This window comes from Pterocles gutturalis, unplaced genomic scaffold (genome assembly GCF_000699245.1).
Source record: "Pterocles gutturalis isolate BGI_N339 unplaced genomic scaffold, ASM69924v1 scaffold14424, whole genome shotgun sequence".
NCBI lineage: Eukaryota > Metazoa > Chordata > Aves > Pterocliformes > Pteroclidae > Pterocles > Pterocles gutturalis.
The window spans coordinates 37,674-59,296 of NW_010130915.1; the positions used below are offsets into that span (position 1 = coordinate 37,674).

Consider the following 21,623-nt stretch of genomic DNA (forward strand, 5'->3'; position numbering starts at 1 on the left):
AATCTACAGTACGAATCTTACATGAATATGCTTGTATATTCAGGACATACGCACTCTCTTTAGAAATGTACTTCAATTTTTAATGCAGAAGGAAGAGAGAGCACATCCCATCACAAGTACACACCTTTGGTACTGAGGTATCTCCACCGACGCCTCCCTCTGCCTTTCAGCCTGCCGCCTCTGCCCCTCCATTTCTGCCTGCCGCCTCTGCTCCTCAGCATATTGCTGTTCCCTCTCTTTACGTTGTCTCTCAAGCTGCAGCTCCTGGAGTTCCCTTTCTTGCTCAAAACGCAGGGCTGCTTCTTCCTGGATCCTTCGTTCCTCCTGAAGCCTCCTTCTTTCTTCTTCCTCATCCAGCAAGTGTGCTGCCAGCTCACTTCCTCCATCTCCTTCTGGCTCCTCAGGAGTACTCACTTCAGGGCTTGCTCTCCAGCTGGACACTGATGGAGCCCGTGCAGTGACAGATGTTGTGTTTAAGGTTAGAACAGTCTGCTCCTGTAGCAAAGAAAAAAGAATATCATGTTTTTAGGGAAGGGAGCTGTTTTTTAAACAGGTTGCTCACTCAGTGTCCTTGTTTCGGCTGGAAAAGTTCATTTATTCTATGAGGGAAGACTGTGTAAAAAGCATCCCAAGCACTTCCAATGCAAGATCCCGGGCGCACTTGGGTTTCATGCTTTGAATGTCTGCAACCACCTTTTCCTAATGCAAAGGCTTCATTCCACGCAGCAGCCTTAGCAAGCAACACAGGCAGCATGCCCACAACTATGCAAAACATTCTGCTTTGTAAAGTATCCCTTATATTTCAAGCCATCCCATCTCCATTTAAATACCCATGCAAAACAAACTCTTCCATGATATCCAGCATTTCTCCCTACTGTTTTGACTTAGAAACCCGAGACCTATGTAAGAGTGTATACACAAAGATATACATTGCAAGTGTACATAAGACCAATGAACTTCGCAAGAATCCTGATGTGAAGGAAACCCCCACATTCCTCTTTTCTCCTACCATTTGAAAGTCAAGCCTCAGACCTACCACTCTATGACTCTTCTCTCAAATATGAGAAAAGGTCTTCACTGGTCCAAAGATGTTTTAGTTGCAGAGAACTAATACTGTTTATGGGTCCATCCAAACCTCTAATGATAGAAAAAATATGAAATGGTTTACATTCCTATACAGCAAAGTCCTCTAATAGCTGTTTCTTACTGAAGTCCTAATCCTTCAATTACAGTCTATTTATTTGTGACTGAATAAACATCACTGATTAGTTAGGATGCCTGAAGCAGTACTTGCATAGCAATAAAGGAGAGAGACCTCACACACCTCTCACACTAAGGAAAATAATCTGTTAATCTTCCCATAAGCAACAGACACAAAAGTCAGCATCTACATAAACTAACATGCATTTGATATTTTGAAACATATGATAGCAAATCTGAAGCTGATTTCACACGTACATTTATCAAAATATGATGAACTTGTTGCCAGTAACAACCCAGGCACTTACGAACATGCCTCATGAGGAAGCATTGAAGCATAATTCCATCAAGTACCTTCAGGAGGTAAATAATACAGCAAAGGTGACCATTTCATTCTGGTCACAATAATTAATACATGCTGTAACTTTTTGCCAACATAGTTCTGGTGTTAATTACCGAACCAATCCATAAGACAAAAAGTCAAATTCAACAGGTCTCAAAACATCCCATTTACTCCTTCCTTCCTTTTTTGCAACCTCTTTCTACTAAGTCACAGACAACAATTTATTTTGCAAAATGAAAAGATATATAACATAGCAAAATAAATTATTTGCCTGCTTGCATGCATCTACTATAAGGGAAAAAGGCCATCATGAAACTAAACTGTCAAAGGTGAAGTCATATTCGCAGTCTACCTCATCAAAATACTTGGAGCTTTCTTTTTCTGCTTCTTGCTTAGCTCGTAGCCATTCTTCCCTCAGTTTTTCTTGTTCCCGTTTGTATTTCTCCTGTTAGGTTAGATTGAAGTTAAACACACAAATAAGAACATGGTATTTTTTATTTGCACTAAAATGTACTACTGGTATTTACTGTGGTTTTTAACAGACCAGCATAAAAAAACAAGCTTGAGCTCCACTAGGACATTAGGTCTGCCATGAGGGAATTAAATCCTGGCTCAACTACAGTCCAAAGGAGTTCTGCAATTGATTTTGGAGAATCCAAGCTTATTACATGCTAAATCTTGTAACAACTGACTTCACATCTGTCACATTCACCATCTTACAGTTTAGTTCCCATTTGAACAAAAACCAGCTATCCAAAGTATTTCTTAAAAGATGAAGTGATTATATTTAGCTTGGAATTGGGCACATTAATGTGGTAAATACAAAGTGATCACTAAGTGAAATATGAGCCAGTAATCTGGTTTGAGCAAGAACTCTTGGTCTTCTGTAGCATTATCTAAACAAAAGCCAATTTCTGGACCTCCACATTTGTCCTATGACTAGATTTGATATGAAATTAATGTAATGTCTTAAAGCATTACTCCAGGTACACAATAAATGTTTTGGTGATTTTGTCAGCCACCACTTACATCTTGGGAAAAGCAAAATATTTAATGTTGTCAAAAGAATTCCTTCTAAGATGTTAGAAATAAGCAAAGACAGACTTTCCCTCCTTTCTCTGTTATTTGAAAATGTATTACTAGGATCACGAGGAAGAGAAAGAACAAATTTACTACTTCAGGACTAAAAAAGGAGAAGCAAAGAAAAGTGATGGCAAAGAGATGAGATTGTTCTCAAGAAAGGGGAGGCAGGGTTTACATTCTTTAAAGCCATCTCTTCAGGCACAAAACAGAGCGCCCAAACCATAAGAGAGACCACAAATATGTTTAGGAAGGCACAGCTCTTGCCTTTCCGAGTTTGTAAGCTAAAAGGAATGATGAAAGAGAAAACATCCAAAAAGCAACAGAGTTTCTACACCGTACTTTGACATCATAGTTTTCTTCCGAATGCACCAAACTTATTATGAGGGCTTAAGCAGAGTAAATGATGTTTACTGATGTCTCTCCTAGCCAACAGAATTTAGATAACCAACTTTAATTTCCAGAGATGTGTGCTTTTTTTTTTCATGCTATCCTAAGATGACAAACACTACCCCTTCCCTTTGCAACACTTTCCTCCATCTCTAGCAACTGGTTATCAAGGTGGTTTTGCATTAGTATGTTCAGCTTCCTGATTCAGAGGTCCTGGGAACCAGCTTGATTCCAACTCATTAGCCAGTTGCTAAATGACAGGATGCTCGCAGGCATCTAACCATAGCACTTGCTGCCTTCTCTTCATCTCTGAATACAAGGCAGTATCACTAATTGAAGGTAAAACTCATTCTAGAGACAATTTTCTTAAGGAGAAAGCTTAAAACTCATATTCAAGAGTGAAGACTACTGCCCCTTAGGTCTTTGCTTATCCTTTAAACTCCGCTGCCGGTAAGAGCACACCAGCCTTGTGATAACTGAGCACTCCTGGCTGTAGTGAATACCGTCTGGGTTTGATTTCATGAAGCTCACTAATGCTTTGTCCTCTTTTTGCTGAGTTATTGCTAGCGTGTGTAACTGTGCAGCCCAGCAAACGTATCTGAAAGTCCTGTTAGGACATCAGTCGGAAGAATTAGAGAAGTAATGTGTTAACTTTTCTTCCCTAACATTTGTTGCACCCAAGAGATTGCCAGCCTCTGATTATTAAGATTAATTATACCTGCAACAAACGGTCCTGCTCCTTTTGCCATTTTTCCTGTCTTTTTCGTTCTTCTTCTTGATCCCAAACCCGACGACTAGGAGCTGTAATGGATGGGACTGGGAGCTAATATAGCAAAGAAATGAAATAATTTTATCTTCTTCCATGTAATCAACACTTTACATTTTAAAATGTAGTATTTTTAAGTGAGAAATAAAAGTGATTACAAACACTACAGCTTTATTAGTCACAAAGGACCTAAATTAGCCTTTTCTTCAAAGGGACAGAAAGCAACCAACCCATTACACATTAGAAAATCTTAGTACTCTCAGATTTGAACACAATTTTAAAGCAGTATAAAAAAAAAGCAATAGAAAGCAGTGGGCTTCTTGAAAAGACCAGGATAATACAACTAATTAGTAGTTTGTAAGTAGTACTTACATCAAGCATTGCAGGCTCTGGGCCTCCTGTGAGATTTGGAAGACAAAAACCAGAAATCATCAGAACCATACATATTCACTACTACAAGACTTCTGTAAATGTGGCAAGTGTGAGCTTTCAGACTAATTTTTGCTTCCTTAGTAAGCCATGCTTGCATTTTGCCCTACTGAACTTTCTTGAGGTCAAAATCATTAGGTGCTTTCAACTAATGTGTGCAATTGTTTAAAAGCTTTTCATGCTTACAAGTGGCATTAGCAATTGCTTGAATTAGCAGTACACCTCCCACTGTGGCAATACAAAGCTTCTTTGCTATTATTATTATTCTGAAACCCAACTGTTTAGCATGACCAGATACTTAGAATGCTGCTGCAGGGTAGAGTAGCTACTCACCTCCTGCCTTTGACATGAATTAAGAGCAACAGACATCCACAGGCAAGATCTCTACCACAAAACCATATATTTTCCCTTTCCAGCTGTCCTCCTTTCCTACTCCAAAAGCACACTTGAATTTGGTGAGCTTGTCGCCATTTATCACAAACCTTATGCTATTTGAGGCTATCATGCTTGGTCTTAGCTTGTGCCAAGATGATTACTAGAGAGAAGTCTATTATGCTAATATATTAAAAGCTGAGAAAATGGGGAGAAGCACAAATTTAAATACAATCCTTTCCCAAGCATCATTACTATTTTTGTCTGTTGCTAGTGTATTTGTTATTTAGCTGTCCAAATTTCAGTTTTAAAAAAAAAATGCACAGAAGCAACAAGTTGCAACAGTTTTCTGAAGTATGTCCACATGAAGTGGAGAAAAGGTCAAATTTAGGCTACAAAAGATATTTAATGAGTCACAGACTCACGTCCAATCTATATATGCACAATTTTGTCTTCATTATCAGATTGCAACAGCCACAGTGACAATACGACAAAGAGACTTGATCTCCTGCAATTGCACCAGGAGATGCTAAAGGGAGGCATAGGCAGCACCTGTCTTTGCTCCCCTCTTCTGTCACCCCTGTAAACTTATGCTGGCCTGGACAGGTTTTGAAAGAAGAATCTTTTACATCATTATAAGAGTAAGGCATCAGAAATTTAAAATGAACAAAAATGTACTGAGTGTACACTCTAGAAATATGTCCTTCTCCTCCCCCTCAAGCACAAGTGAAATACTTCAATATTGTTATAACATTTATTTAAATAAAAACCAAACTTCATAGCCAGCCTTTAAAAAACAAATAAACAAAAGCAAAGCAAAACAAAACAAAAAAAACCAACAACAAAACACTATCATATTCCAGATACAATGCAGCAAAGTATTTAAAAGCAAACAGAACACAAACACAGATTTATGCTGTGGCACTTCACTTATCACTTGTAGAAAAAAACAGAAGCCATCACCACCGAAGGCAAAGTCCTGGCTTCACTAAAATAATTGCCAAAATTCACACTGAACTTCCAGTGGGCCAGAATTTCACTCCTTCAGGCTACAGCAGAACAGCAAGGCATACGTAGTCCAAAGACAGCATTAGACATACAACATTAGTGGAAGTATGTGAGTTGTGACATGCAAAACATCACAAAGCAACCTACAAAACCAAAATTAAGTGCCTCATTTTTTGCTTTTAAAAGTTAGCATATTCAATTCAAATATTTATATTGGTCTTCTCGGGATCTTGCGACACGACCACATAGTGGAAAGCCAGCAGCTGCCTTTTTCCACCAATTTAGATGAAAGCACAGAGCTGCAGCTCAAGATAAAATACTTAACTCTGGATTTGAGTTTATCAACAGCTCTTTGAGATCTGTGCTAAGCCTCTGATGGAATATTCAACATTATTCTTGTTTTGTAGGTAGTAGCAAACCTGAACAGAGTGTGCTATCCTCCTACTCCTACCCAGTGAAAAAAAAAGTATGAACAACATAGAAGAGATTTAAACAGCTATAGATACAAGAGAACACACAAACACCCATTACCACAAAGGTAGACCCATGAATTGTAAGAATAACCTGACGACCCTGGGGAAAGAAGGGAAATTAATTATGTTGCTTCTTTGTAACTGCAACAAACAATTCTGAAGAGGTACAGTACCCAGAGCCAGACTTGTTAGGAAGAGTGTGCAGCAAGAACAATTTCATGGAAGTACATGAAATGTTAGCTCTTTGGTTTACCTTGTTCAAAAAATTCTGACCGTCTTTTTAAGTTTTTCAAGGAAATAGGTTCAGATGCTATTTGAAAAATACAAAGAATATTAACAAGTCAATGAGGTGCTTTTTTTTTTTAAAATGTCTATCACCATTGGAGGTCTAACAAATGTCTGTTATCCAATCTACAGCAACATCACTTCAGAAATATAAAAAGCCACTGAAACACAAAGGAAATCTAATATTTCATAGGAACAAATACAGTTTTTAGTAGGTTAAATCATATACTGATTAGTATTTTATTTTGTCACAAACAATGTCCTACTATAACAACAGCACAAGTGTCAAACTTGGACTCAGATTCTCCCTGTCTAATTTAGGCCACCTTGACTAAGGTGCTAAATTGGACTGAAGAGCCTAATCACCATTTAAGGTCATCAGAAAGGCATCTCCAGAGTGCAAACGATCTCTTGGGGGAACTTCTACAATCACCATGCACATTCAAGATAAAACGAAATACAAAGTTCCCATTTAAGGACTACTGGTCCATTAGGAAGTCTATGTACCTGGTTCCTCTCACTGCCATCAAGTAAGGCTATAACTGTTCATAGCATTGTAGGTAATTATTACTCATACCAGAACCATCAACATCGTTCTCCAGAAATACAATAACCATAGTAAAACAACCACTATCCCCAAAACCTCACAACTGAAATAGGAAAAAAAAAAAGCTGAATACTCTTTACACTCTTCCTGGGCAGTGAAATAAACTGATACTCATACTGACTCAGTCTCCACATAATACTGTGGCAATTACAGTACATTGTGTGCCTTCTCTTTCGCCCCTACCACACAGTGGATTTATAACCACTAATGCTGGGGGGTTGGCACTACTTTGTTTTCAGTTCTCCAACTGCCTAGCATGTTGTGGAAGCAAACTACACCCAGTATGGATGCAACCAGATCTCTGTGATACCTGTCTAGCTTTCAGTTCATTAAGGTCTCACTTTGCTCACTGTACAAAGCTTGCGATGATTACAGGTTTAGTGTCTGTGCTTGTTCCAAACCCACACAAATAGCGGATGAAAAGCAACAGTAGTTTACCTCTCTGCTCACTATAGCCAAGATCTCCTTGCATTCCATTTATCAACTTTGTTTCTGTCTCCTGAAAAAATACAAAATAAAGGGTTTAGACTCATTAGATTTGTGGAAGTTTATCCAATTACACATCTCCCTGACAGGAACAGTATATCATGAAACACTTCAGGAACCTTCCACAGAAAGATACAAAACTATGTAAAACTTCCCAAGTGTATTATATGATCAAACGACTGCAGGCATTTGAGGGGATCAATAACCAGCTGTGAATTGCTGGCTGAAATATAAACCATTAGTTTGCAAGAAAATGCCAGAAGCAGACATCTTCCGATTTCATCTCCTTGGCAGGTAGAGTGTTATTTGCAAGTAATTTGAAAGTATGTATATGCTTGTTCTTTGGGGCTGCAACTTTCATTTACGCTAATACTGGAGGTAAAAGTCTTTTCTAAAGAGTAAACACTCTATGCATTTTAGTTAAAACGTAGTCTGCAAATATTGTAATATTTAGCAGTGTCCACTCATGAATGGACAGTAGCAAGTCTTTAAAACATCTTATTTACCTTAGTAAGTACATAACTACATCTCTGTACTTGCAGTATCCTATATTTTCCTTAAGCAATACAAGTAAAAATAAGTTTTCCAAGGTCTTTTCTCCATCCTCCCCCTATCAAGGTGTTACATTTTTACTTTCTTCCTCCCCACAAATCCCACAACCCTTCAAAAAACGTACTCACAGAAGTTCGAAGGCTGCTGGAGAAATCTCTTTTTGTTGATATGGTGGAAACATTTGAAACGTGTTCTCCAGAAGTTGCATCAATCCATTTATTTTCAGATGTACCTATAATGTCGGTAGCCATACTGGTGAGATTGAGGATTTTATGCCTTACATGTGGTAGGGAAGGCTGGTCTTTGCCCCAGTCTTTTTGGTATGTAGAGGATCAAGAGATTAATGTAGACAGTAATGCCAAAGAACAGAACAAGAGTTAATGAAAACACATTAAAATAACACAAAAAAATAAAACAACCCTCCAAACAAACACACACATACCAGAAGAGGGAGAGACACAAATCAGGTGGAATTTGTGAAGACAGGAAAAAGGGCTTTTATGAGCAGACCGCCTTCCCCAAAAATGCAAGTGTTAGTTGTAAACCAGGTAAAAGTTTACTGGATGTTTTGCTAACATGGACTATGGCAGTTCAATATTAGAAAGAAATTAGTATTCACTGGAAACTATTTCATTAGCATTAGTAAGGATTGAGAAAATTCTTCCAGCTTTACTCACACAAGGTACAGCTTGACTCATACACTATCCAGGGAACTGTCATTTTCACATCTGTGCTCCTCAGGAAACACACAGAGGGCAAAAAACAGGCAGTCTAAACTAAACTAGCAAAACTGATGAGGTGACAAAAATCACAATCTTCACTCAGGCTCCTGAAATTTATTCAATGAGTTGTTCTCCACTGATTTCACTCTTCATTTGTGCTAGGCCCTGAGTTGTGATTTGTTTTCTGCCTCTTCCCCACCTCACTATTTTTTCCCTTTACTTGCTGGCAACTTATTCTACCTAGCTTTGTTTTTATAATGTGACAGAAGTCATTGGTCACACTTCCAACTCTGTAAAAGTTCTTTTGGGACTTTGAATGGGTATCCTGACCAAACCCACGGCAAGTCTAAGGACGCTACAGGGCCTTCAGCCAGGACGGAAACCCTCACTAACCAGAACAGGTAGTACTACTCTGGAGAGATTACAGCATCGCAATATTTGAGTCAATGGTAAAAATCATAGCACAGAAGTGCTACATCAACCACAAGCTCATATGCCACCCAAAACATTCCCTGAAAAAAGGAACACAAGATCCTCCTTCCCTGACAAAAAGTGGAGTTGCTGAGTGAAGGAGAGAGGCTCTAGAAATTACTGTTGTCTAGAGACCAGCCCCTCTTTGTGACATGGCAGGATATAAAATGTTAAATTCCCTTGTGTGGTGGCTGCACATATTTTTACCTGTGCATCCTCTCAGAAACAGGCCAGAGCATAAGAGAGAGGTCAGTAGTTCAATGCTTTGTAGACTTGCTTGTCAAGACATTTCTAATGCACACGTAGTTAAAAAAAAAGCCAGGTTGTGTTAAAATGCAACAGACACGCTAGCAAACTACTTAGCGTAGATACATATTACTACTGTAAGGCCAATAAGGGCTCTAGGCTGCCAGGTACAGCAGAGACAAAGCTTATTTGCCTTACAGAGCATACTGTATCTGCCCAATGAAACAACTCACCATTCTTTCCATATCGTCTGACATCCATGACCAGGTTTCCAGTTTCTAGTGCTCTGCTGATGGCTTCTTCCCACTGACTATAGTCCATACGTGAAACCTTTGTGCTGTTGATAGCAATGATCTCATCATCTACATGCAGCTGACAAAGTGCTGCAGGGCTACCTGCAGAAAACAGAAGAAAAATAAAATTAAGTCTCCATTCAAGAAAATTTTTTTACCCCAGTGTGACTGAATGATTCCCTCCCCCCGAAAAAGAGAAATGTTTATTGGTGGATACTCTGAAAGTCTTTGAAAAACCTACTGCATTGTGAATATATGAATTAAACTCAATATAAAAGTAGTATTTCAATTTTAAACTTATGAAAATGACAATGGACGTAAGCCTTTTGGACCTGCAAGCATTCACATTCTGGCTAGCCCACTTATTAAACAGGCTCTGGGCCCAGTCCTGCCTTCACTAACTCATCTTTATCATCTGGGATAGTAAGAGAGGGGGAGAGAGAGGCAGCACCACAGTGTCTTCAGTCAACAATTAGCTGAAATTCAGCCAATGTTCGGGTCATCCTCTTATTTGACCAAAAAAAACCAACCTCCACTTTGTTAATTCCAGTAGAAACTGGCTTTTTCATATTCTTATTTACTTCTTCTGGGCTCTACTGACAAGAACATGCTGCTTTATTGCTTTGCCAAAATAGTTTGCTAGCTCTGAATTGACTGGTAACTGGATTCAAGATACTGCTGGCTGCTGTCCCATTTGACTTCTCTGGATTCTACTTATTTTGTCAATTAAGAGCAAACTTTATTCCAGCTTGGACTTTGAATTCTACTGATACTTTGCAAAACAGGCTGCACTTTATACTCTTTTTCATCTACTACCAAATGTTGGCAAGTGATCTCACTTTACACTGCTGTAGAGGATTTATTTACGTTACATAAAACAGGCACTGCTGTTTTTCATAAGTTTCCCTGAAAGTAAATGATTTTTCTTTCTTACTACTCCCCAATAAAAGAAAACCAACCAAATACTCACTCATTTTCCATACAAATTTAGTTATCTCTAACCTATCCCCACCTGCTGTTATTACAACAGATAAATACTACCTCAGAGTCATTAACAAAACCAAAATTAAAACTTGAAGGAAGTGGGTCAAATTTACTTTGTCCTACATGCCTGCAAGTGTTTGATCACAGACACGCACTCCTACATCAACACAGTCTCAAAAAATTATTGCAAATAGGGTGGGTAAAGGGGAAAGGACTGAAACAATAAAGATTATATGGCACTGGGGAAGCTGTCAGAACAATGTCTAGATTAATGACTTTAAGGGTTTCTATTTACTTAAGTTTTAGCACAAATGTTGAAAATTCTTCTAAAAAATGACCAGTATCTTCTTTTCTATGTAGTATGGGTCTCACCGAAATATAAGCCTAACTCTTATTAAGCTTTTTGAGAACATTTATAAGAAGTTAATTTTGCTTGCCAAGCAGTTTTCTTAACAATTTTTTGAAGGAAAAGCATATGCAAAATACAGAGTCACTTATAAGCAGTAAAAAGATAAATGCAGGTTATCACCTGAAGAAAAAGCTAGTCAGGATGACAAGTATGTCAAGACAATCAGATAAAGTCTTCCTGAAGGCTATTTCTGGGCTCAGAAAAGTGAACAAGATGAATGGGAACAGCTGGTATGGATTTTCCAAGCCTAAATCACGCTTGATCAACCTGTTTTTCTTTAATGATGAAATGACTAGATCTGTGGATGAGGGCATCCATCTTGCCTTTAGTAAAGCTTTTGACATGATCTTCCAGAATATCCTGGTATCAAAGTCAGGACCGTATTGTCTGCAGGGCAGAATAACCAGATGGGTGAAAAATTGTCTGGGCTGTCAGGCTCTAAAGGTAGTGGCTAATGGTTCATATTCAGCCTGGAGACTGGTTACAAGTGGAGCTCCACAGGGATGTATCCTGGGACCTGTCCTCTCTAACATGTTCACCAATAACCAGGGGGAGGAGGTGAACCACACCCTCATCAAGCTTGCAAACCATGCCAAAAGGTGGCCGATACACTAGAGGGCAGGGCTGCCGTTCAGAGCAGGAACCTGACATTCAACAAGGGCAAAGCAGAGTCCTGCTCCTGGGATGGACTAACTCCAGTGATGGTACAGGCTGCGGGGCTGGTGGGCTGGAGGGACCTTGGCAATGGTGGGGCTATATGAACACCAGCATGACAAGCAGACTGAGGGAAGCGACTACGCCATTCACTCAGCACTCGTTATGCCACTTCAACAATACTGTGTCAAGTTTTGGTGTGACACTGTAAGAGAGACATCCGTAAACTGGGTAAGTTTCATGGGAGGCCACTGGGATGGTCAGAGCTGGAGCACTTGCCCCGTGAGGAGAGGCTGAGGGGTATGGGCTTGTTCAGCCTGGAGAAGAGATGCTGCAGGGGGACCTAACAGAAGTCTTGCAAGTACCTACCAGGAGGTCATGGAGAAGGGAAAGCCAGCTCTTTATTGAATTCACGGCAGGAGAACACAGCGCAGTGGTTATGCCCTGAGACAATGGTCGGTCTGACTGGGTATGCAGGGAAAATTTTCTTTGAGAAGATAATTATGCAAGGTGCAGAGAGGCTGTGCAGTTTCAATCCTTGGAGGGTCTCAAACCCACCCAGGTAAGGCCCTAGGCAACCTGGCCTGAATTCAGTCTTGACACTTTTTTGAGCAGGGGTTTGCTCTAGGTGATCTTCCAAGGTCCCTTCCAACCTGAATTATTCTGACTTATCCTGACTTATCCTTAAAAATAGGAAATACAATGTTCAGAAGTGCCCAGCTGAAAGCACATCTTACTCTTTCAACAAGCTGTCCACCTCTTACATCCTTCTTTAAAGGAAGCTACACCTTTTGAATAAGGATACAATGTGAGTCAGTTGTTGAAAGAAATATAATAAACACAGGTTATAAACAAGAATATCACAATACAGTTCATTCTCCATTCAATCTTTAAACTTTTTGCCCTTCCTTGCAAGAATGGTAATAAAGCATAATCAAGACAACAGGCACAAGGCCTTCATCTTCTTGCCTACAGAGTGGGGAATAGAGCCCATGTTGACCTTTGTGAATGACCAGCAGGAACATTCACTACCCTCAGGCTTCTCATTTGCAGCTGGCAGCATAAAGAGACAGTCCTCCGCCTCCAAGTAACAAAATTAAACCAGAAGCCTAGCAGCAGGGAAAGCAAACAGAAAGTTATTCTTCATGCAAAGCGAATATTAACAGTTACGATCTAATTGTGAGAAGAGAGATCTAAAAATTTAATGTGAAATTTTAAAAAAAAAAGTTAAGGCTGCTCAGAAAGTGCTGTTAAATAGTATTTTTTCCTCTCTGGAAAGCATAATGAACTAAATGAGAAGTTTCCAGTTACTTCTCCTTTCTCAGGATGATCTTGTGTTAGCTGGATGAAAGGGCAGAATTCAATATTCCTCAAGTATTACTAGCAGTGGGAAAGATCACTGCTCAGAAAACAAGCATTACATGTGATTTGCTTGCTTTTTTGTTGTGTTTTGTTGTGGTTTTTTAATTAAGAAAACTGGCCTGGTTCTCTGCAGAAGACTACTAAAGCTTAGAAATAAACTTCATGTACGTTTAATTTCAGGACAAAAATGTTTGCTTTTCCTGAAAAAAAGGAAAAAAATGGCAGGGGAAATCAATTATAGGTTGCAATTGCTTAAAACTTTTGTCTCCAAAATTCAACATGACTAAGAAAGCAAAAACTGAAATAAAAATACTAATTTCTAACTAAGTTTCCTCTGCACGTGTTTACAAACCATATGAACCAAAATATTTTAACCTTAGTTGAAAGGAGAAATCTGGATATTAGAAGTCTGTATGTGCCTCTTACTATTGCTCTGTTAAGGGACTTGGTGAATGTTTTGAGTAATCATGTTTATTCCTTTTCAGTGGTTATAGAAATGTCCTTGACTAGGAAAATGCAGTTTTGGTATTTCTGAATTCAACTGGTTTCAAGAGATGAGGATTCACAGAAATACATTAGCAAACCAAATACCGATTTTTCAGTTCTCCATCTGATTTCTTAAAATATTTGCAGTGATCTTAACAGCAAATGCCTTAATTTAGAAGCTTCTGCAAACTAAACGTAAGAACAAAATTGGTGCAGTTAATGCACATTTACCTTCTTCAACCGTCTGTACAAAGGCCCCTGAAGAACTCCAATTTGTTGTAAACCCAAAGCTGCGACTGTGGCCAGGCCTCTGGTTCATACTGATTCTCATTTCACTGTACTGTTCCTGAAAAATAAAACATGACACTACAGTATCTGGTATCACAGGAATCTAAATGAGCGAAAGTTTATCCTCTAAATAAGTGAGGCTGCTCACAATGTGCACTTTAATCATCTATTATTAGCATCACAGACAAAGCAAACAGCATTAAAGGCAGTTAAGAACCTAATTTGTTTTTTATTCAAACAGGTATGTTTTCAGTTTACATTTTTATTTTCTCTACACATATACTTAGCTGCGTATTTCTCTTACTTTAAATGTTCCCTAACATGATGCTACAAAATGTAAGAAATTTGAGGAAACTACACCCCTAAGTGGGTCTTCATGGACAGTCGTTGTGAATTTGTGGAATGCACTGCCTCCTGAGAGAACATCAGTCAAACAGAGGTGTAAAAAAAGCCAGATAACAGTAATTCATCATGTTTTTTCTTGCACATCCTACGGTGGGCATCATCGGTTTCCTTTAGGCTCAATGCTGCAACCAGGTTTACTTGGGTGAAAAATCATCCTTCTAATTTTGTGTGAAATACTACTAGCTTGCTATGGATTTTGTAATGGAGACCTTAGATAATAAATCTAATTCCAGAATTAGCTAGAATACAAATCTTCCGTGCCAGTGGACTTTCAAGATGCTTTCAAAATCAGAATCAAAACCTAACATTATCATTTTAAATTACAGAAATATTTGATTGGGAAAACATTTTGGAACACTTGCTTTCAATCCCACATTGTATTATGAACATGTATTTCATACATTAACATTTTAATGTGAACTCATTAAAAAGCAATTAAAATACCCAAATGCTATTCACTTCTATATCATGGCACAAACATTGTTACAAAAGGAAAAAAAAAAAAAAGACAAGACTTTTTCTGTCAAACACTGATAAAATAGATACATTCCAGCAATGTGTGCATGAAGGAGATCCCTGCAAGTGTACTAAATTTGGTGGACTAAGTGTACAGCTACATTTTAGTTGCCTAGTGAAGCAGCTTTCCTGAAGGGTGGGATTCATTTTCCCTAACTTAAAATATTTACAAGTCTAGGTATCTAAGCCAATTCCCCACAGCTCCTGTGTTGGTGGGATGCAAGAGGCAGCTGCAGGGAGCACTGCACAGACAGATGAAGTTAGCCAGAGTCTCCGGGCGGGATGCAGCCAGAGGAGTTTCAGCAGTACCCAAGCACTGGCTGCAGAAGACAATAACATTGCAAGGTAACATCCTGAACCTTCACCTTGTGTTAAAGGAATGTTCCTGGTAAAACACTTTCTGTTGCAGCCCAGGGTAGAAACGAAGTCCTTTCTTCCAAATACAGCTACTAGCTTGCAAATGCTCCCATACAACCCAAGTCCTGAGATGAGTAACAGTACATTAAAAGTTAAGCTACTAATAGACAGGTTAGCACTCTGGGCTAGAGCACATACAAAGCTTTGAATTTTAGTGAGGTCCTGGAAATTACTGTTATTATTTTTATTTCCACCATCCCAACCCACCTCTTTTTCAAACCTACCTCTTGTCAGAGGAGTAATGCGACTCTGCACACTGAACTTCATCATTTGGACAGGTCGTCTCCAAAACACTTAGTACTCCACAAACCTGGTGTTATTGCCCTGGTGACTAGTGAACTATATCAATCTCTCGACTCTGGCAATGATTCACAAACACTCAAAATGGAACTTGAATTCCTTAAGTTACAGCTTGTTTGGGGCACAACACAAGCTTTTTTAATTTTGTTTTTAATTTTTTATTTTAAAAACCTCACATTACTCATTTGCAGGAAGGACAATTTATAATCTCGTGACAAACGACAAGGAAAAAAAGAAAAAAGGGACCTAGTACATTTTGTTCTCTTTTGGCTCTCTTAAAGTGATACAAAGAACCCATATCTAATCTATGTTTTCACTGATTAGAACAGCAATTCCTCTGCCCGTTTTTGCTACAAAACAGGAACAAAAAAAAAAGATTCTGATCTCTTTCCTTATACAACAATCACAGTTTCAAAAAATTATGATCACTTCATTGCAACGGCCAAAGGGTATCAGGAGTAGTAAACTGAAATGTGTTCCTTCTCCACAAGTGATTAGGAAGAAGAATGACTAATTTTATAAAAAGCTGGTGTAGGAAGTGATTTCATAAATCAGCATACAAGGTCTTATGATCCTCACCCAAGCAACTGGCACAATTAACTTCTACAGCAGCAGCAGGAAAAAAGAATTAATCTCTAATCTGTCAAGGGGTATGAACCACATCATTAGAAATTATAGAAAGGTATTGGTAATTAAAGCTATTGCTGGTCATTTTTTACATGTGAAACATGTGACTAGTTGAAGGAAACAGCACATACCCAAGCAAATGGTGACTTGCTTTAAAATTCATTCATGCGAACATTAACTAGATTAATTTCAAGTAAATAACTATTTTTAAAGAACAAGGGGGGGACTCAAGCCACAGGAGATGGAAAAAAGGATAGTATGATACTAATCTTTAAGGCTGGCCTTCGAAAAGCTGATCTGTATTTTCCACCACCAGTTTAAAAGTGCAAATGAATGCTACAGCAGCTCAGATCATTCATCTAACTGACCCACTGACTGTGAGCACGAAGTGGTAATTTGGAGAATAACAAAAACTTTCCAAGCAATCAATATTTAGAATAAATATTTTGAATTAGAATGAGAAATAAAATTAAGCACAAGACATATAAAGGGTAGGGAAAAAATGCAGCAAAAGAACCAATTATTTTCTTTCCAAATATTCTCTTTCCCCTGAATTAAATCAAAGGAAAGAATAGTTCTCCGAGCAGTTTCCTCCTACCAAACAATACTTGCATTAGATGTAATTTTAATTTTTTTTTCTTTTACTCTGCTGTAGCATTCAGTTACACTAAGTAATCACATTATTTCCACACTTACCAGGGATTTTGAATCCTCAGGCTCTGGCAGACTCACATTTTCTGCAGAAGATGCAAGTGAAAGAGAATCAGGAGGAGAGCAATACTCTGGTTTAAGAATACTACTTCCAGCATCTTGGTCTTGGGATTTTACAGGTAATGCCAAACTAGGAGGAGGTGTTGACTGAACACCTTCTTTTTCCTCCTCCTCTTCCTCCTCACCTCTGCTTCTGAATGCACTAGTGGAGAGAGTTTGTGCAGAGTCTGGTTGTGAAAACGAACTGCTAGTGACCAAAGTTTGAGTTCTTTTAGCTTTTTCTACTTCTCCGTTGTATTTCTGGGTATCATCCATCTAGGACAAAAATGACAGTTTGGTAAATAGGTGCTTTAAAAAATCATAATCTTTCTGCAATCTAAATATGTTAACAAAAAAACCCCTTTCCCTTTCACGTAAATTCTGGTTACTGTACCCTTTACTAAATACTGACTTTGAAGAAGAGTAACTTTTTTTTTTCTCTTCAAGTGCTTCCAAAATAAGTAGTCCAGACTTCTTAAGAGAAACTTGTTAAAATCATCTGCTTAGAATGATTTGCATTCTTACCAATTTTTTAAATTGACACAAATAGGGATTTAGGAGAAAACTATGAAAATCAACATAGTAATCAGGAGGGTGGTGGTGGGGGAATTGATTTCCATGTTTTCAGTGCCTTACTGAGCAGGCAAATTTTAGACTAAAACAAAATTTCATTTTCAGCAAAGTCAGCACAGCAGAGAAAACATATCACCTGAAAAATTTGTCTTTAACACTTGATTATGTTAACTTGGCTTCAGAAAATTACATCTGATGAAGGCAGTTTTTTTGATAAGGAACGCTAAGGAGACTTACAAGTAATAAAAAGATTATTCCACCAAATATATTTATCAGCCTTACTTCTAGGAGTGCCTTTAAGTACAGAAACATGAGTAAACATCTAAAGCCATGACAGAATTGCTGGCTCTATTTACACACCCTTCACTGAACAGCAGATTTTTTAAAAAAACACATTAAATGTTAAAATTCTACTGTTCCCCCAGTTATCAAAGACGTCAACAATCACAAACTTTGGGAATGAAGCGTAATCTTACCGTGAACGACCGTGGAAGTGATGAGATTCCTCTTGACTGGACACCAAAAGGTCTTGGTGTAACCACAGATGTTAACCTAGAGGTATCAGCTTTCTGGTAACTTCTCGGGAGAGAAGCTGAAACCTGAGCTGACCCAGTTTGAGCATTCACCGAGTAGCGAGTAGACAAAAGAGCCGAGCTCTGCTCCTCTGCCCGGCTCTTTGGCAGAGTAGGAGCTTCACGAGCAGTTGAGCTCTCCGGCAGGTTCTCCTTGTGCGGTTGGGTGGCATATGCACTTCTGCTGTCCTTAGTGTTGTAGGAGGTATCTTCTTCCAAAAGGTAATCTTTTGCTGCTGACCGTGTGGAAGGTGCTTTTTCTTCACTAAACACATCGTCACTCAGTGAATACATCCATCTGTGTTCATGTTTTCGCTGCCTGTAAGAGTCTTTATCTCTGTCCTCCCTATGGGGACAGAGCACATTAAAATATTACAGTGACCAAACAGGTGGGCCCTAAGCCTTTCAACTACTGAATGTTCAAGGTAGAGCATAAACCAAGAAACAGATCTCCACTAAATGAAAACGAATGGTATCACTTAAAAATATTGTTATTTTAATATATTTTTAAATCTATCTTTTCTCTCTCCTCCCCATTTCAACACTCCCATAACATTCAGGCATACTACCATCACATTATCAGGTTGCTACCATGACAGAAATCTTTGCCAGGAAAATGATACAGCTATTCAAGTTACATGTCCTCAGAAATACTGATTTTATTGAAAAAAGCATAGGAAGAAGTTAGTCCCATAATGCTGCCTGAATTGTATAACTGCTGTATGGAAACTCCCTCCTGAACTTTAGATAACAAAATATGATAGTGGCCTGAAGTTCAGAATTTTTTTTCCCCCTGCTATTCATTCCTTTGTCATAAAGACACAACCACCACAGAGATAATCTTTACCACATCAGTTTTAAAATTCTAATGATACTGGACATTCAATACAATTAGCATCCATATTTTTATTCAAGAGACTAATTTTTGTCCTCCCAAATAAGTAAAAAAATTCAGAAACTCAAAGCATTCTGTTTTAAAACTTATTTAAATATTTCTTTTATGAATACATGCCATGTGCATATTCCCTTAATCTCAGTCATACATGAATTTTAAAAAAACAAAAACCAAAACAACGAACAACAAACAAAAAAATCCCCTATCACCAGTAGAAATGGTACTGTGCTACTCAGTTTACACTTTTTACTCTTTGGAAAGAATCTTGTTCTGTAAATAACCAGAGGAACCATTGGGGATAGAGGGGAAATCAAGTAAAAGTTTACAGCTCTATGATATACATTAAAAGTCTGGCTGTATTTATCCACAGTGCCTAAAAAATAGCAAATGTAGTGGTAGAGGAAGAGAAATAGTTAAGCTGATCCAAGACCAAAAAAGGCAATTATCTGGTTCCACACTATTATTTTAACTTCTTTAGAGTGGATGCAAATACTGACTTGTCATTAGATCTATTTATGCATAGCAGAGAAAAACATCATTTATAGAGCAAAACTGTTTAACCTTCTGTGAAAACAGTGTGTTAGTGGACCAGATTCCAACCTTCAACTGCCTAGATTTCTACACTGTAATTTGCAAGTAAAAAATGTTGAGATCTCTGCAAAATCAATCGCAACTTGCAAGTAAAAGCTGCTCAAGAATTCAAGGGAATAAAAATGCTCAGTTTTAAGTTCTTCAACATAATACTCCCATTAGGGTCATTACCTCTCCTGCTGCATTTCTTTCAGTGACTTGGTACTCCTTTCAGACACCTCTGAGGCTCTCCTTTCTATTTCTTCTCTCTCTTCCTTTTTCTTTTGCAATTCAGAGGTGTAGCTCTTTCTACGATTCTTCCATTTTGCTAGATCCTATAAGAATAACATGAACGTATACAAACAAATTTTCTCAAGACCTCATAAATCCACAGAGGCATCCCATTACATGCTACCTACTGCCTTGATTTTATTTGCATGTCTGCATCGTGGCCACATTTTCATGCACCTTCCTCCTAAACGGTAAAAAGGTTCTCATATTTCAGATAGGGTTACAGGCTCACTGCCTGTTAAAGTTAACAATTGTAATTACTGGACTACCAGTAGAAAAATACATTTTGCCCTTTTTTACCCCCTTAACATTTTCAGTTTTATTCTACCATACTTCATCCAATGACACATAGTTGAAAACTTACGCAAATGCCATCTGTATTTTTTTGTTGTAGGCTTTGGAGTTTGGGATTTTTTTTTTTTCCAAATCACTGCTATGTTAGACAGATATATTAGCCTGAGAATAAACATGCCTTAAATTCCAAATTGAAAACATATACTTCTATATTTTCTTAATTTCTGTAAAACCACAATGTGAACTGGCAAGATTCTCCACGAAATATCAGAGCTGAGTTAAGACAAGTACTGAATACTAGAACTGAGATGCATTAAACAAACAACTATGAACTTCTTGCCTGGTGCTCTGTTCTTAATTTCAGCTTTTTGTTGGTAATCATTGTGAAGAGGTTTGAATAAAAAACGTCTTCAGATACCCTTATGATGCTATGCAAAGCTACCACATCAGTTGACAAGCTGGATTTAAGACAGAATTATTAGAGGATAGGAGCCTCAAGAATTTGCACAAGGAAATATTACTTCCCTGTCTTCTCCGAAAAGATCAAATACTCAGACATTCCAATCATTTCACAAAAAAAAGTATTCACAAATTTCAGATAACACATGAAACTGTGCCCTAACTTTTCTTTATGTCCACAGAAATCGTCTGTATGTACAATACATACAAGTCTTATCCTGAAGCATTAATCAGATACTTATGATGATATTTATAACCATTTCAGTTCTGCATCAGACAGACATCCCCAAACCCACTTACTAGTTGGATGAGATGGATTGTTTTAGAAGACAGCTGCATAAAATGCTGCACACATGCCAAAGCCTGTTTTTTAAGGAGACTAAAGGTCGGCGGCACACAGCCCGTCAGCAGGATATGTGAGGAGGGGTGAAAAGGAGTACTTACTTCTTGCCACTTTAGATCTTGTTCTTGTAACTGTTCTTTTATCCTTTGTAGCTCCTCATAACGGATTTTGCGCAATGACTGCAGCTCCTCTGCGCTGACATCATTCAAAGATTTACTCCTAGGAAGAAAAAAACAGTACTCGGCTTTATCATATCTTAGCCATCATTTATGCAAGTCAAACCTTCGAGAGAGGGAGAGATTTCTATTAGTACAACTGAGCGCTCTTGAGTGTTATTTCGAATAGAGCAACAAACACACAGGCAGATGAACGAGCAAGGCTGGGACGTGCTCTAGTGCCAGGACTCAAGTCAGTAGTTACATGTTTGAGCAAATAAAATCAGGTTAAGGGAATAGGCAGCTCTGCAGCAGCTCTACAGCAATCATTCACATCAAGTTCCTCATACCCAACTGCTACTTCTGTTTAAACTTGTTACTCTCTCTATTGACCTTGCTCCTTTCTTTGAACTAAAAGGCCTTCCCCCTTCTAGAGTCCAAATTCCCATCCTTTCACTTCTTCTCTCCAGGAACAGCCCCAAAATCACCTTCCGTTCTTTCTTTCCTTATGCTAATAATAAAATCAAAACAGATACTGATGCATGTTTCT

General features: G+C 38.3%; 1 protein-coding gene across 1 annotated transcript in view; it reads right to left on the reverse strand.

Moving 5' to 3' along the window:
• Positions 1–21,137, reverse strand: part of LMO7 (LIM domain 7) — a gene marked incomplete at its 5' end in the record, with an annotated part of 34,234 nt that extends 13,097 nt beyond the window's left edge. Inside the window, 13 exons of the mRNA XM_010080407.1 lie at positions 125–495; positions 1,896–1,988; positions 3,732–3,836; positions 4,152–4,177; positions 6,315–6,371; positions 7,392–7,452; positions 8,120–8,304; positions 9,664–9,825; positions 13,850–13,964; positions 16,868–17,197; positions 17,971–18,412; positions 19,724–19,866; positions 21,020–21,137. Coding sequence (XP_010078709.1) covers positions 125–495; positions 1,896–1,988; positions 3,732–3,836; positions 4,152–4,177; positions 6,315–6,371; positions 7,392–7,452; positions 8,120–8,304; positions 9,664–9,825; positions 13,850–13,964; positions 16,868–17,197; positions 17,971–18,412; positions 19,724–19,866; positions 21,020–21,137 — 2,208 coding nt within the window. The remainder of the gene's footprint in view (positions 1–124; positions 496–1,895; positions 1,989–3,731; positions 3,837–4,151; positions 4,178–6,314; positions 6,372–7,391; positions 7,453–8,119; positions 8,305–9,663; positions 9,826–13,849; positions 13,965–16,867; positions 17,198–17,970; positions 18,413–19,723; positions 19,867–21,019) is intronic.
• Between the last annotated feature and the right edge of the window lie 486 nt (positions 21,138–21,623).